The 17027-nt window shown below is 32.6% G+C and overlaps 3 protein-coding genes across 3 annotated transcripts in view; 2 read left to right on the top strand and 1 right to left on the bottom strand.

Annotated features, from left to right (window-relative positions):
- Positions 1 to 19: 19 nt before the first annotated feature.
- Positions 20 to 1737, top strand: LOAG_06643 (hypothetical protein; the record flags this gene model as incomplete). Its single annotated transcript, XM_003142179.1, has 4 exons — positions 20 to 230; positions 541 to 629; positions 833 to 959; positions 1679 to 1737. 4 exons carry the CDS (start codon positions 20 to 22, stop codon positions 1735 to 1737), a joined length of 486 nt encoding a protein of 161 aa, XP_003142227.1.
- Positions 1738 to 6846: 5109 nt separating this feature from the next.
- On the bottom strand, positions 6847 to 9425 carry LOAG_06642 (hypothetical protein; the record flags this gene model as incomplete). The annotated part of the gene is made up of 4 exons (XM_003142178.1): positions 6847 to 7017; positions 7086 to 7185; positions 7918 to 7989; positions 9355 to 9425. 4 exons carry the CDS (start codon positions 9423 to 9425, stop codon positions 6847 to 6849), a joined length of 414 nt encoding a protein of 137 aa, XP_003142226.1.
- A 3464-nt stretch (positions 9426 to 12889) lies between these two features.
- Positions 12890 to 17027, top strand: part of LOAG_17148 (inwardly rectifying potassium channel) — a gene marked incomplete at both ends in the record, with an annotated part of 5422 nt that continues 1284 nt past the window's right edge. The window contains 10 exons of the mRNA XM_020449807.1: positions 12890 to 13022; positions 13147 to 13318; positions 13480 to 13554; positions 13985 to 14158; positions 14867 to 15010; positions 15110 to 15245; positions 15414 to 15482; positions 15772 to 15956; positions 16069 to 16195; positions 16708 to 16818. Coding sequence (XP_020306625.1) covers positions 12890 to 13022; positions 13147 to 13318; positions 13480 to 13554; positions 13985 to 14158; positions 14867 to 15010; positions 15110 to 15245; positions 15414 to 15482; positions 15772 to 15956; positions 16069 to 16195; positions 16708 to 16818 — 1326 coding nt within the window. The remainder of the gene's footprint in view (positions 13023 to 13146; positions 13319 to 13479; positions 13555 to 13984; positions 14159 to 14866; positions 15011 to 15109; positions 15246 to 15413; positions 15483 to 15771; positions 15957 to 16068; positions 16196 to 16707; positions 16819 to 17027) is intronic.

Here is a 17027-nt window from a genome sequence, read left to right as displayed (position 1 = left end):
ATGAAACTATCATGGTTCAATGTTCGACAAGGTCAAATCATTTTTAAATGGACGCTTTAAAATAACTCGAAATTTCTGCGTACATACATCACCAACTGCTGCCAGTAAAAGATGCGATAAAAGCAATGCAAAGGATGTACAGGAAGAAAACAATGCAAAAGTTAGACGGAAGAGACAGCAGGGAAACAAGAGGATGGGGGAATGTTACGGAAGAGAAAATGAGACAATCAGTTGATTACATTTCAAATATCTTTGATTAATTTTAAATTGATATAAGGCTTGCTTAGAATTTATATGAAATCTAAAATAACTATTCTAAAACAATAAGTGAGGAAAAATTAAGTGTAAAAAACCCTACAATGGTTATATGTTGTTTTTGATCAACTGATTTCAAAAGAAAAAAAGAAAACTTCATTTTGTTTTTTAAAATCTGGAAAGTGTGACACACACTCCTATCAGACAGTTCAAAGTCTAAGTTCACTAAAACTCGGTCGTGTCCCAAGAAAAGGAAGAAGAAGGCTTTCTCAGTTTGGATTTTAGACGATACGAAGAAAAGCCATGAAACCAATCGATATGCAGATTGTTGCCACGGTCCGCTTCACTCATGTATTGCTATTTCGCTTAGCCAGGTTTATTTAGCTATCTCCTGAAATTCAAGGCCAAGTTTTGGACCAAGTTATGAACCAGAGCCTATATTGTCCTGAGTATCCTGACAAACCCCTCCCCATAAGAGTGACGTAACACAGTGCCGCATCATTTTCACCGAACGGAAACAAGCCCAGGGAACCCATTTCAACAAATGATGATGTTAAATCCCGTCTCGCACTTTCAGTTCATACGTGGGAGGGAATGTTTGCACATGTTGGTATGCTTTGTACAAATTCAACGAACGGATCAAATAAACTTGGCAATAGCGCAAAAATTCCCTGAGAGCAGCCTGGTCCAAGAGTTACCAGTCAGTCAGTTAGTAAGTTAATCGGTTAGTCAGTTAGTTAGTCAGTCAGATAGTCCGTCAGTCAATTCACCAGACAGACCGATGTGCCACTGAATGGGGATCGATTCGTCTTACATTTTCCGTATAGTACGTAAACAAATGGAAAATAAGGGCTGAATCATTGCAAATATCACCTACCACCATTTCCCGATAGACAACAAATAGATCAGGGAACACGTGATAACAGCAAATGTACCACTTGATTGTAGGTGTGATGTTTGGTGTCTCTGTCTGGTGCCATCAGTATCTGAATTGTGTAGATAGAAATCAAATATTCCTCCTATTTCTTTATCAAATTATACGGGAAAACTGAAATTTGATTTGAGAGTCTGCCGGAAAATATTATCAGAAGACAAAGAATAAATCGATAATGGAAATTGCAGTAAAAATGATATCACGGAATATTTTCCTCATTTCTCTTGTCTGGACGTTTTTTTCTCCCAATCAATTCAGGAAGCAAACATTTACTGAACCGAATTGTTAGTAAACGTGTACACAAACATCCATGCACAAGCATATGTATCATATATATACATATATATATGGTGGAATAGTGACATCTTATTGATTGATAGGTACGAAAGTTTACGAATGATTATGGAAGTAAGGAGTATGGAAAAAGAGGAGATTCATGAGTATCAGTGCTTAGAAATGGCTCGATCAATTCGTAAAATGTAATTTCAGAGCGATTAGAAGGCGAAATTTCCGACAAACGAAGTAAAATGAAGGAAAAGAGTGAATGATAGTTGCAAATGATGAATGGAGATGGAAGAGGAAAGCGAGCAGCGGCTGCCATCCGATGATGTGTTCTTTCCTATCTGTTGCTAAGTGATGTGTTCACAGTGTTTTGTACCGTACTGATGATGATTGTAATTGTGATACAAATACTCTTCTTTTTGCAACGGTTCTATTCTCGAGAAGCTAAAGCGTTATCAGGCATAAGGAGCAAAGATAAAAGGATATATGTGTAACAGATTTCGAGTATTTTCGCTTCATCGGGGCGCTTCTGAAATCTTACACATCTGAGTGAGAAGTCATTGGATCTTCGTAATATCTTGAAGAGTATTCAGAAGATGCGATGTGTACTATCAAACGATAGCGGAACATAGTTTCGGAAGGACTGAATAATGGAGAGATGAAATTACATGCCAGGCTCAAATTAACACATCGAGGGGAATATTTTGATGTTGACCAAAGCTGTTATACACATGCTGGAGTCATGTAGCTGGCTGAGAGATGCGTTACACCGAATGGCGGGTGAGTTCGTGTTCGTTTAATAATGAATTTTTGAAAATATTAAACTTTGAAAAGAAGAAAACGATACCAAAAGGTTCTTTAGTAGGCCAGTGTTAAACTTCATATAGGATGGATGTAGAAAGAGAGAATGTACCGAGACGATAAATACTCCGAGAGGAAGGCTGCAAAAAGCGGCAATAATCTGAATAAAAGGAGAGGAACGCAGGATTGTCTAAAGGCTTTGTTGTAGTTTTTGCAGAAGCTTGTACGATTTGAATTCTCCGTTATGCTTTCCTTTAATCTGTTAGATGGAATTGAATTCCTGCTAGTTGAAGATGAAAAATTATCAGTCGTAGATAACTTTTTTATTGGTGCTGATGTGTTTCCAAATATTGCACATTTCAATTTGTCGCTTTTTTTTGCGTTACTCCCTTTTTTGTCTACTTCATCCATCTCGATGGATAAAGCATTTTAAACCTTTTCATGAAAGCGATCCGGTTGACAATCCGTCCATCTTCGGAATACAGTGCATTGCGTAATCAGATAGTTATCAGTATGATAATGGCAGTTTAATAATGACAGTTGAAATAGGTAATCCACTGGATATATCAAAACTTGTTCACCTGCAGGTTACATTTAAATGTCAAAGAGAGTAACGATCATAATTCAAATATCCGGAACAAAACAATTTCTGCATATCTATTTTATTGTGATTTGTTTGTATGAATGGGAAAATCGCTACTCTGAGATTGCTCTTTACATCTTATCTGATTTCTGTCTAAGAAATATTGTTCGCTTTTCATTTCGGGAATGTATCGTAAAGGAGACTTGAGAAATCTGCCAAATGACAAGGTGGTTAGTTATTGTCAGTCAGATTTTCTCCATATTCTTTTTGAAACAACAGGGATATACTTGAACTTGAATTCATTAATTATTTGAAAGAAAAAGTTGCTATTTGTAAGCATCAAGTTTTTTGGAATAAATGCTTAATGCGATTTCCCACTTCTAGGCTTGTATTTTTGGTTAGCCAAGTCAATTAACTGAAAAAATGAAGTTGACGCATTATTTGACATGTTCAGGAGTGATAGGATTTCACGATAAATTTAAAATGCGGTACTAATGGTCAAAGCTGATCTGTTTGTCATGATCTCTGTTGAGATGTGGACCTCCTTGAAATATTTCATGTTTGTTCTATCCAGATTTGTCAAGCAAATACAATATCTTCTAGAATAGTTTTAAGATTGAAGCGCAAATAACACATCGGCAGGCTTTGTCTTCTGGCTGAAGTTTAAACGACAGTTTACGCATGTTAAAATCTAATTTTCAGATGCCTCTATCAATTAAGTAATTTTCTCTTAGAAAAATTTTTCTATTTCATTTTTAAAAATTTTATAGCATTGTAATCAGTAAATACGGACTATGACTAATGACGAAATCTCTGAATGATGTCTAGCTACAAGAAAGATGATTCCCGAGACAGAAGAAAAAGCAAAGCTAAAACATAATGTTATGTAACGATCTGAGCTAATTTTCAATGAAGTATAAAGTTTAAGGTATGTCTCATGTCATATTTGACTGCACTGTGATTTACTAAAAATTTCTTTTATACCCATACTAGTGGCAAAATATTTGGTATGTAACTGTACACATAAAATGCCGGACAAAATTTTATAGATGCTAAAAGTGGGAAGCTGTAATAGTAAGGAAATCAATGCAAATTGGATTTTACATCAATACTAGTGGGATATTTTGTGAAATGCACTTTCATTCGAGATGAGGCCATTTTTTTAGCATAACAGGCCAAATTATCAAATAAACATTGCATTTAAACGATTTCTTCACATTGTTTCAAATTTGCACTTTGTCTTTGTTTTTCAGTCAGATGTCGTCATTGTGACATCTATTAGATATTTACATATTTTCTTTCAAAAAAAAGAAGGAAAAACTGAACCGTTGATTATAAAATATCGATCTTGAATGGTGGAAATCCATGAAATATCACGGGAAAATTCTGAAAAATTAGCTTAATGTAATGTCACGTTCCCCCATTCGATCTTGACATGATAAAAATTCAATAATGAAAGAACAGGTGAGACATGGGGTGGTGAGATTTGCTAAAATAAAAAAAAAAATGCCACTCTAACATTTTCATTTTGGCGCATAGATCATCACAAATTATCGGCTGATCTCGACAATTTGAAAGGAATAACTAGTTAATTAATTATGTGTTGGTTAATTATAACATTTGTACAAGTTCATCTAATTAAAGCTGCATTTAAATCGTGACTTGCTTCTTGATTACCTTAAAAATGTCAAATTAAAAGGAATTATAAGGTGAATGAATATTTGAATTATTATTGTGCCATCTTTCAAATCTAAAATGGAAACAAAACCAGTGTTATTAAAATCGTGAATTCAAAAATAAAAAAGAGATGAGTTGAAAGGCTTAGAAAAAAATTGAATTATGATTTCTCCGGTTTGGGTCTATTTTCTTTATTTTCAATTAGTTAATTTGTTGATTTTATGACTGCCAAAGTGCCCCTATCGTCCGTTCTCCTGTTCAGCATTACTTCTTATGACGCCAGGCTTATCTCTCAAGATGGCTTTCAGGCTACTTTTTACCAATACATAAGTTTTTTGTATTAGAACAAGACTTAAAAGTTTGGATGCTAACCTGCATGAAATGTATTTAGGGCCAAGTATGATGCGAAGAGCTGTGGATTTAAAATTTGATTTAATCATAAAATCATAGTTCTGGATGTAGCTGTAGATTTGAGAAACAACGAAAGGTATTTGCAGCGGTCAAAAAAGCAAAAAACAATTACAAATTCAATTAAATAAATTGCAACTATTGTGTAGCATAATGGATGAATAGTCACTGAAGTTAAAATCACGCCTACCGAGTTCGAATAGGCATGAATACATCTAGATAGGTCCAGATGTTAATTTCCTTTATCTTATAAGTAAACAAAACGCAATTGTTCAAATTCATCACTTCTTTGACAATGTACAACGTTCTTGATTAATGTTGTTGTTGGCTTTTTTTTTCTATTGAGCGCAAGTCATTTTTTCATTTTCATTTTCAAAATAAAATCACTTCTAGCAGGTTTTCCTCATCAAAAAAAAATTTTAATTTCTAATATAATTTTAATTGCGATTTTATTGCAATTTGAGTGCCTTCTACCAACCTGTAGCAAATCCATTTGTTTGCAATTGATCAATTTTGACTCCATTAGTGAGTCAGAATATTCTTTCAAATCAGCGAATATCATGTGATACTGAAAGTGATCCAATGTAATACTGAAACTGTATAGTTCAAATTACTCCGTGCTAAACTTTCGAATTGATAAAAAAAACAAAAACATTTTAAGGTATGCTTTAATGGAACATTTTATAATCTGCTAACCGAATTCGAAGTGGGAGTATTTCATTTCTTTCAAATTGCAATATTTCTCGTAACACACTTTTACACAGATCGCATCCCTGTGGAACTAACGAAAAGAATTCTTAAACTGCTTCATCCTGTGATGCGAAAAAAAAAACAAAATTAATTTTTCGTCATTCTTTAGGTAGGAATATATATCCGAAAGTGCACTGTGGCTAATTCTTATTGAATCTAATATCGCTGCTATATGCTCTTTTTTGCTGCTTTTCTCAATAAATTATCTTGTTACGATATGAGGTATACCAATTTCTGAATACTGTCATGTCATGTTGGCGCAACTGTCTATAAAGCTTCAATCAATTCAGAATGAAGAAGGAATAACTAAATTGAGTCAAAGTAAACCACTGCAAATGTAATCAAATGGTAATTCTAAAATAATTTTACAGCTATGGATGCATCTTGCTATGTTGGAGCCTGGATTAGTTATGCTAGTGATGTCGTTGGATCTTGATAAAATCGACACTTTTATAGAGTCATTTTTATGGTACTGCATGGATGTACTTGCTGCTAAGGAAGGTATCGGGAAAATAAATGTTAATTAGAAGAGTGATGTGATATGCAAGCCTCATGTGGATGTTTCGGACAATTTGATATTTTTGAAGCCTATCTCAAAAACATTATTTTTGTTTGCAAACCTCAATGGTCTCAGATCTTAATAGTTAAGATCCAAGAATAAATTTTTGCTGACTAACACACTATTTTTCGGAGCTTCATTCATGCCTTGCCTCATTCCTACTTAACTCTCTATTTCTTTTCTAAATCAGATAATTATTTCACTGATACGGGACAAGAGCCATTTGCTGATTCCGCTAGATATACATAATTGACTAGATTTTTATTTCACCATTTGGATTGGAAAAAGAAAAGATCAAATTGCTTAGCGGGGATTTTTATACTGCATATTCAGGTTCCCTTCTAATTCGTCCATTATGCTTTGCACAAAGATTTCGCTTGCTATTGCATGCTATCATTCATTCAGGAATCACCAATTATATAAACTTTTGTTTTGTGTAGTTCTTATAAATCGACTTTATTGATTGGTTGTATTTTATGAGCATTGAGAGTTCCGAGAATTTTCAAGCTATAAGTATTTGGTAAATTATTGACAATTAGTGTTATGATATGTTTACCTTACCTGCTGTGCAAAAACTTGGATATGATTTATATCACTTCATGATAATTTACTCCTCCTGGCATCATTATGATTTCTCAGTTTGTTGTTGTAAACAACAGTTGTTTGATCCGTCAGTTTATTGCTGCTAAATTGACGGATTATTCTTCTCTCATTTGCAAAAATCATCATTAAAATGCAGAAATTTTTCTGGCTAGCAGCTAGCACTACCTGAACTGTTATTTGAATCGTTGCATTTCCTGATGAGAATAGGACTATACGTCGAATATACAGTGTACCGTCTTGTTCTCAGCAAAAAATCTATCGCAATAAATATTAACTAAGCTCTCGGTCTCAGTAATCTGATTTAAGTATGCCGATAATAAGTTTTTAATTTGCCTGAAATTTTCAGGAATATAGCTTGTCATATTTCGAGCACTGGTCTATCTATAACAATTTCAAATCATGTTTTGGTTTAGTCATTTTTTTCGTCACAGCCTATCTTGCTTTTTCCTATGTAACTGGCTTCAAATTGAACTTTGACGCATATTTGATATGGCCAACTCTTTATGCTAATGAATTTTTCCCTGTCTTTCTTTTCTCCTTTCTCTTCCTTTAGTTTTTCAAAGTTCAATCTTAAGCTTACAAAGTCTAAAACTCTCTCCTTTTCACTGTTCTTCATGTTTGCTGTATGTTTTGGGACATCATTTAGTAATCGTTATGGCTTCCTTTTTCCTGAAATTCGACGAGCTTTTTCTTCTTGAATTTGGCAGTTCATTTGCATTTGGAAAAAACTGATCCGTTACTGTAAAAATTAATATTATGTGACAAATTTACCGTCCCAGTGTAATTGTGATGGAAAGTTGTGTTATGCATCGGTTTTATTGTATAAATCGTTGGTGAAGTGATATTTCCCGTTCTTCTTCTCTTATCACTTTCTAATTCATTATCTTAATTGTGTCAAACACAGTAATAAACAAAGACAAAAAGAAAAAAAAAATGCACGATGAAAGCGTGAAGCGTGATTAGTCATTAGTTCGAAATTGCGAAAAGATGGAATTGCTCAATTATAAGTGAATATAATTTGTATCTTGAAATATTTTAATATTCATTAATATTAGAGGAGACAACCTGGTTGTTATGTTGTCACCAAATTGATAGAATGGTAATGATAACGAAGCAGCGTAAGAAGCAAGAATACATCTGAAGGATTTCTCAATCAAGCCATAAGGATATCTTGCAAGAAAAAAAAATGTAAAGCTAGGAGACCCAAATAATCAGCCAGTATATGCATTGAAATGAACAATCAGACTGTTTATAGTGTTGCTCCTTTCAACTGGATTTCTTTGACCTTTAGCTATTCCATGATAAATTATATCCATTGCTTTTAAGAAACAAATTATCCTTTACATATTGGACATATGGATGTTTTATAACAAAATGAAGGAAGAGGACAGAATCACAAAGAGAAAACATCATTTTTAAGAAATGCTTCAAATATATTTTTACTTTATGTTTTGTTAGAGCACTAAAAGTTGGCCAAATCAATGGTCGAGTGAAAATTTGACATCTTTTCGATTTCCTTAGTTGTTGATTCATTCTACGAAGAAATTAGGAATTTCAAAGCTAGTGATTGTAGATTGTATGCCAAAGAGCGTCTTGTATCTTATGATAATGATGCTAGTCAATTGCTAGTGCACTGTCGTCTGTTTGCAGTTTAAAAAAATTCCGACAAATTTTTAAAATGCGAACTTTTTTTTTTTGGATGGTCAAAAAGTTTGATGAAGAAAGATAGGATTGAAGAAGATGGAACAGATGAAAAGATGGGGGTAATAATTAGTCATTACTAATAGTGTGGCCAAAGACTGAAAACAAAACAAATGATGAGACTTTCACACTTCCAGTCCCTTCTGCCTTAATGTTGTTCTTCATTTTCATTAAACTTTTTAATAGTTAGATTCCCTTTTTTTTTTTAATTTCATTTCGATAAACTGTGAACCATCGAAGACAAAAAGTTGCAATATTTTGAAACAATTCTATCTTGAATAATGAAATATTTCATAGAGCTGCTGATAAATGATTAATCAAGCGTTTAGAAGATGAACTTGTTTGGTATATTATACTAATAGTTGCTATCCGTGCAACATCCGTTGTACATAAACTATTACATTCTCACGAGTATTTATTCCACCTGTGATCTATCACTTTTCGTTTAAAATAATTGATCACTTCTTCCAGTATATCAGCACATCTCAATAATTCATCATACTTCACGTGTTTCTATCAGAATTATCATTGCACTTCTCTTATCTCTTGTGCAAGGTTATAACCCCAATATATTATGACAGGCTCTTGAACAGCTGTTATGCAAATTATGCACAACAACTGTTTGGTAATCTGCATACCATTTCAAATTTTTTTGTAAAATGAGTTAGCTGGAGAGATTGGATTCCAAAAAATTTTCCTGAAATAAATGAAATTGCAGGCAGAAACGATGACAAAAAGGGATCACAGATTTAAAATTAACTGGAACAATCACCATACATTTTTCTTTTTGATTCCTTTGACCTTTCTGGTCCTTTTGGTTCTTCTAGTTCTTCTGGTTCTCTTATAAGCACAAGTGCAGAAGCTTCTACCATGATTTCTTGTTAGTTCGTGATTATTCCAGCTGCTGAAGCTTGGATTGAGAGATGGGAACAAAATTAAGCATGCTCTTTTGTTTTTTATTACTGCTTCAATATTCACGCTTTAATTTTTTTCTACAACGTAGCATATTGCTATTTCATTACCCTTTTGAGCTAGAAATCCGAAATATTATAGGCAAATGATCTTATCAGTGATGACATTCAGCAAATTGTATTTCGGTGATTCATGTATTTCCAGAAAAATGGTCAAGTCTTTATCCACTTTTGAACTATATCCACATCCTCGTAAATTAATTACCTTCTGTTTAGGAGTTGTTATTGATAAATCCTACCACAAAATATTCGTAGTAGGTTTCACTGGTCCCGCCGTTTTTTTTTTTTGTTATCTGCTTGATATTATGCTTAATTTTTTCTGTTCCATTGAGTTCGTTGACTCAAATGTCACTGGTCGATATTTGTCAGAGGTTGCCGAAATCGATCGGCTTCTCATTTATATTTGGGTAGCGCCTAGCAAATGAGGAATATCTTAATTTTTGCCCCGATAAACTGCAAAGGTTCGGGAAATCGTCATAATATGTGTATGGAATCTTCAATTTTGTCTTCCATACTGCTTGTCAGTTTGAAATTTGAACAAATATATTGGCAGGATTATCCAGTATGATCTAATTAATACAGCATAACTGAATGCTAAATAGGTCTTATTCGTATTTAATTTCTATCTAAACGGATTTAATATTAGCCACCAAATCATCTCTTTTTATTCGCTTACGGATTACACTTACAGCTTACGGATTAGAATATTGATGATTAAGAGGTATTCTAATATTCTGTACAATATCCCATTATTCCATCTAATTTCTTTTTTTCATTGGAAAAAAATCCTGAAAATTTGGACAATAAATTTATGCCTATGTAACTTTGCTTGAGATGTTTTACTCGTAATTCCATTTGCCCCACTTTGACATCATTAATTTTATGATTATATTTTTTAGAGTTTTTTTCTTTTTAGAGATGTTCAGGTTCAAGTTTTTTTTTTTTTTTTCACCTTGTTCCATGAATATTTTCAATGGATTCAAAAAAAGAATTAGGTAAAAAAGAAATGGTAACAAAAAAAAATTCAAGGTTGATTAAAGGTGTTACTTTATTCAGTTCGGCATGATCTTAAATTTATCAACGATCTGTGCAATTCAATATGACATTTTCCAAATAGAATTGCTCGATTGGATGCATTACTTAGTGGTGAATTCTTGGAAATTCATATGTTAATCACTAGAAAAGTTGCCAAAAGTTGCAAATGTCTTTACGTATAAAATGCAAATGTAAAATATAAATATGAAAATATAAAATGTAAAATATAAATCGAATATAAAATATAAATTCCCTTTAGATTCTTTTCTGAAGCAAATGAATTCCGATAACAATTTATACTAATGTATTTAGATTACAGCACGGAATATTAGCGTATTGTGGCAAAGAGAACGAATGGCTGTTGAAACAGAAGGTAGGAACTGTTTTACTGAAAGCTATATTCATTATTAAACTCGACTTTTAACTTTCAATCTATTCAATTTTTACTCGCTTATCAGAAATGTATCAGATTTATTAACAATGTTAGTTTTTCTTTTTTTTAAAACATTTACCAGAAAATGAATCCTTTTAAACATACCAGTTGGCTGTATTTATTTGTCCTTCAGTATCCATACTCTTTCCTTATTTTCCAAGTTACTCCTGCTAAATACTCCTCTTGTTAATTGCATCGATACTTGGATAATCGAAATGACAGTCTCTTTTAAAAATTAACCATCCTATTCACAGCCATATCACTTTGATCAATTTCCGTTTCCTAAGACTTCTAACTAAAGTTACCCAATGAATGAAATTTGCGACTGAAACGCATTGTATATTTCCACATTTTAATAATATTAACTTTTCAAACATCGCGAATAACATACAAAAAATGATATTCTTCCGCTTTCCGCAGTAACATTGTGATAACTAACTGCTAGCTTGGCGGAAAAATCGAACCACCGGAATATGATACTTTTCAGTAAATATTGAACTATTCAACTGCTTCCCATCTTCTACCTCAAAATAAAAAAAAAGAAAGAAAACAAAAAACGCTGCGACAAGTTGATAACGCAAAAATGGTTCGTTCTCACTTCAAAAAACAAATCTTTAATTCGTTTTTTCTTTAGATTAATATGAAAAATTTTCAAAGTGCTGCACAATTCACCGAAATAATCACTTTGTTCAATTTTTCCATAATGGCTCCTTTGTAACGCAACCAAAGCGAAGGAAATTCCGAAAATAAAGGGAATTTAATAAATGGCTGAAGATTGCAAAAATGTCAGTATCTATGGTGAAAAAAGGCTTCTTGCTAAAAGTCAAAGGTTATTTCAGATTTTTGCTGCATCTTTTTCGTTGTTTACACAAAAATTTAAATAACTTATCTCGCTGATTATTTTTGATACTGTTTTTCTTCATTTGATTAGCTGTTAGCTGACCTTGCAGTCATCAGCTGGTGATAAAATTTCTGCAGATTGTTTAATTTTATCCTTTTTTCTTTTGCATTTATGTAGAAGAAGAGTCCTTAAAATGGAAGTGTTTGTCGGCATGCTTATTGAAATGCATGTTTACTTCATAAATGAACAAATGGTTCATACAGCACTTATGCCAACAGTTTCAAAATTTTTGAAATACTTGCACGATTAGAAATTTTTATGAAATATGCTTGTGCTGAGATGAGTTGAAATTCCAACTCATCCCAAGTTTAAGTTTTTTATTTTGCCAAAATTGAGAAGAGGAAAATAGTTTCAAAAGAAAGCTTAAAGAAAATAACAATGCGACAGTCCTGTCTGCAACAACATTAGTTAATTTTCAAGTTCTTGTAAAAAAAAAGAAAAAAAGAACTGCAATATTTTAATATGAAAATAATACTGTTTACAGCAAACCATAATTTCGGTTTATCGGATTGAATTTTAAACCTGCTTATGCGTCATTTAAACAGCTAGAAAATGAAACTGTTTAGCAACTGATATGAAAATATTTCAACAGAACAAAGACTTTCCGTTTCATTCCTTTCTCATTTCTTTCTCAATTTACCGCAGTTCTCTTTCATATCTATCCCTCATTTGTGATTTATGTTTCCGTGTGGCAATTAATTTTTCGATTCATTTTCAAATTCATCAAAGAAGAATGTACAGTGATACAGCAGTCAAGAATTATTTTTTCTAACAAGTAGCTTTAAGACTAAAAAATTGTAAGTGTCGCATGGTTCGGAAAACTGTAGCTGAAAAAATGACGTAATGGTATGGAAATTTTCAATTTCCTAAATAAAACCAACCTGGAGTTATTAGGAGTAAACCGTGAAAAAGCAACAAAATTTCGATAAAAAATCTTTTTTTTTTTCTATTCAAAACTATATTATACAAGTCATCACTTATCATTATTTCAGAGCGATGACGCTATCGGTTCCAACATTTCCAGAAATTGACAGAACTAAAATACGGAGGAAAAGTCGTAAGATGAGTTTAGGTGCGCAGCCGTTGCTGACTAAAAATTCCTTCTGCAAGCGTTCTTCATCTATTGCTGGTAAAAATTTCATGAAAACATTTTTCTGAAAGTTCCGAAACTCATTAAGATTCACGTTTAGTTAAGTGATGAAAATGAAGACTTGTAGAGTATCTTATAATAAATTATCAATCAAATTATTTAGATGCGTTTTCTGAAAGTTTTCGCACAATGGCAGCAATGGCAGGAAGACGTCAATCAACATCTTTACCACGGAAAACAATAAAAAAGTTAAAAAAATCGAGGCTAATAGCCAAAAACGGGATTTGTAATGTTTATAATACAAATGTCCCTAAAAAGGATCGGCAATATCTAAGGTCTGTTACGAGTTATCTTTTCCAATTAAATTTTCATTTTATTTATCATTAGAAATTCATGATTTGAATTGATTATACCTACTTTTTAGTCCTTCACACTTTATATAAACTCAAAATTGCACAAAAATGCCGTCCTATTAGCCTAATTAATTAGATTTCAGAGATATATTCACAACAATGATTGATGTCAAATGGCGATATATGCTTGTTATATTTGCTATTGTTTTCATAAGTAGGTTAGTGCATTCTAAACTTGATTTCTCATTTAATCGTTTTGTTATGGATAGCACAATAGCCAAGCATTAAATTTCTCTACACTTTGGATCATATAAAAAAATCGGTTTCAAAACTACACAACCTACAAGAGGTTTGTTTTAAATGCACTTATAATAAGCTTGAAAAGGATTGTGTTGGTAATTTCGATTAAATTACTGGAGTTTTCTTATCATCACAGACCTGAATGAGAAAACAATTCGATTGGTAAGTTACATAAATAGGTCTTTTAACATTAACAATAATTAATGAACCTAAGATCATGGATAGCATATATTTTCTTTAAACTTCATCAATTTAAACGGAGTAATACTGAAATTAATATGCAGTGAAAGTTTAATCTTTAATTAAGAGCTGAAACGATTCATTCAATGAAGGAAATCAAGTTTTCAGCTGGACAATGTTTGCAAGTTTTTACTATGTTATCAGTGTTCTACACGGTGATATACGTTATCACTTGAAGCGTAATATGTTGAATCATTCAGTTTGTATCGAAAATATCGACTCCTTCTTTTCATCATTCCTGTTTGCTGTTGAAACACATCATACCATTGGCTATGGACATAGGTTTTCTTTTTTGACATCCTTATTATTCGGCTTCAACTTTTCGTCTTAACTTAAATTTTAAATGGTGTAATTTCTTTTTTTTTCTGCTCTTGTTAATATTCCTCAATTGGAATGCGTAATGTCTCTAATATTCCTATCAAAGTCATTAACTTCTGAAAAAAAGTCTACGCCTTTTTCAGACAAATTTTAGATTATCATATCAATCGTTATTTATAATTGTTGTAATCAGTGCAAGCGCGATTGCACGCTAGATGCAAATACTCGTGAAGTGCTTGAAAAAGATTTGAGCGATCAATGTTAGATTAAACCAGCTCAATAAGCCATTCATAACAATAAGGATCATTTCATACAATCTGATGAATATGCGGCAATATCATCTCGAAATTCCTACATTTCGAGAATAACTAAATCCCGTTTCTTTAAACAACCTTACTATTTCCAAATCTATTATCCCGATTTATACGAAAAAAATTATCCGAAAATTTCACACCTGTAAGAAAAAAAGACATTTTTCTTTACCTGTTTATAATTTACCATTGCAAGACCACAAAAAAGGGCAGTGTTAATAGTGTTTTCAAAATTTTAAAATACAATTTATTGTGATTATGATGAATATCATCATCATAGAAATTCTACGAAATGACACAAACTAGTAAATTTTTGGAATCTTTTCCGGATTATGTAAAGTTTATAACGACAGATTTTTAGGTACATTACAACGGAATGCCCTGTTGCCGGTGCAGTAATATGTTTGCAGTGTATCTGCGGTCTTTTGATTCAAAGTTTTATGGTTGGTCTTGTATTTGCAAAAATGGCACGACCGAAAAAAAGAGCTGAAACCATCATTTTCAGGTTCATTGCTTCAGTCGATCAGCATGTTGATTGTATTTGGTGTGATCATTCTGCAACGAGATGACTTTTTTTTTTTTCCTCATATATCCTTAATTACAGCGAAAAAGCAGTAATTTGTTTACGAGACGGTCAATTTTGCTTTTTGTGTCGAGTTGGTGATATGCGTAACACTCATTTGGTAGAAGCTCATGTGAGGCTACAATTCATCACTGATCGTGAGACTGCCGAGGGAGAGGTAAAATTATTTAGTAATTGTTTTAGGAAAAACAATGGATGACACTTAAAAGTGAGGCTGATAAATGATGCTTGAATTTAAAATAAGCTAAAATTGTTAAGAATGGCAAGCATAATTTCATGCTTTTCAAGAGAATAAAAATTTGCTTTGTCATGAATTATTGTTTAGATCGAACCGCTGCATCAGTATGAAATGAAAGTGGGTCCTAGCACGACAGATGACGATCGTATCTTCTTGGTAATTTATAGCATTTTAGTGGAATTTCAAAATATTACCCGTAAAACAATAGTTTCGAATATATTGCATGGATTCATTGGAAATAAAAAGCCAGTAGAGAGAACAATTAAACTGGTTGGGAAATCATGATTAGTTCCAGTTATTAGTGATAAACAGAACTGTTAAATAAAAGCTAGTTGAAACTGTTTAATTCAACAAATTATATATCTCACGTGGATTTCTCAATCCAGAATTATGTAAATTCTGGCAAAAATTAAATGTCGATTAATTAATGACCATTGAATTTAAGGTATGGCCGACCACTCTGTGCCATGTAATTGATCGTGACAGTCCACTGTACGAGTATGATTCCAATGTGCTATTGAGTGCTCAGTTCGAAATTATAGTTCTGCTGGAAGGAATTGTTGAGTCAACAGGAATGACTGCTCAAGCACGTACATCCTATTTACCCAGCGAAATTCTCTGGGGACACAGGTAACTTGTGATAGGATAACCAACGTCAAGATTAGCAATAGGTTGAATCTTAGCTAATCAGTTATTATTTTTGAAATAAAGTGTGCACGACAATATTTTGTGTGAAATTAAGGTTCAAAAAGTTGGTAACTTACCAGCGCAGCAATGGATCATATCAAATCGATTATGGTATATTTCATAGTACCTATGAAGTGAAAACTCCAACATGTAGTGCTAGCCAGTTCCATGAGCATCATCTTGTAAGTTGTAGACTTTTACATCTTCTCTTATCTCAAGAGATGTCTAAATTGCATCACTTTTCCTCTTTTTTTCCTTCAATCTTCATCTATCCATCTGGAGCACATTAAAGTATATGCCAAAATATCGAACTTCACAATGCTGGCCCACATAAATTAAACCGGAAAGGTTTACTGATTAATAGAATAGACACAGTTACTTACCATTGATAAAACCTTCAAAGAAAGAATAAATAATAGTGCAAATACCCGATACATATTAAAAGGAGAGGAGCAATGGAAGTTGGAAGTCATATAGGAGATCACAATAATGGCGGCTGATAACACTAAGATAGAATGGAATATGATGCGCTAAACCAAATTGAAACAAACTAAAGGTGCAAAAGAAGTTACTCAATGAAATGTTAACATGATAGGTAACCTTTATCATCAAATCATCAGACTTGCTCTTCAGGAAATTTGGCCACTAATTTTTTTTTTTTTTTGTTCTAGAAAAAATTCTTTTTTTTTACTAGAAGAATTCAGAATTCATTGAGCATGATAAACGGATCGAACATCCATCAGAAGATGCGCTCTCAACCGAATCAACGCCAACACCTTTACCATCACCTTACCTCACTGCAAATGTCTGCTCGACAAATCAGTTCAATTTTCAAAATGGCAAGGAACAGTTTAAAATTCAACTTATGTTTATTTTTATTTTAAGCAACGGATGCAAATTTTCCTGTAGATTTAACATGGGAGATTTATCAAAATGCTTCACCCCAATTTATTGCAAGTTAAATATCTATGATATTATCACAGAAAAAGAAAAAAACATATTGCGATATTAGCG

This window comes from Loa loa, assembly GCF_000183805.2.
Source record: "Loa loa unplaced genomic scaffold supercont3.44, whole genome shotgun sequence".
Taxonomy (NCBI): Eukaryota; Metazoa; Nematoda; class Chromadorea; order Rhabditida; family Onchocercidae; genus Loa; species Loa loa.
The sequence above is the reverse complement of the archived record's forward strand: the minus strand, read 5'-3'. Positions and strand labels throughout refer to the sequence as shown.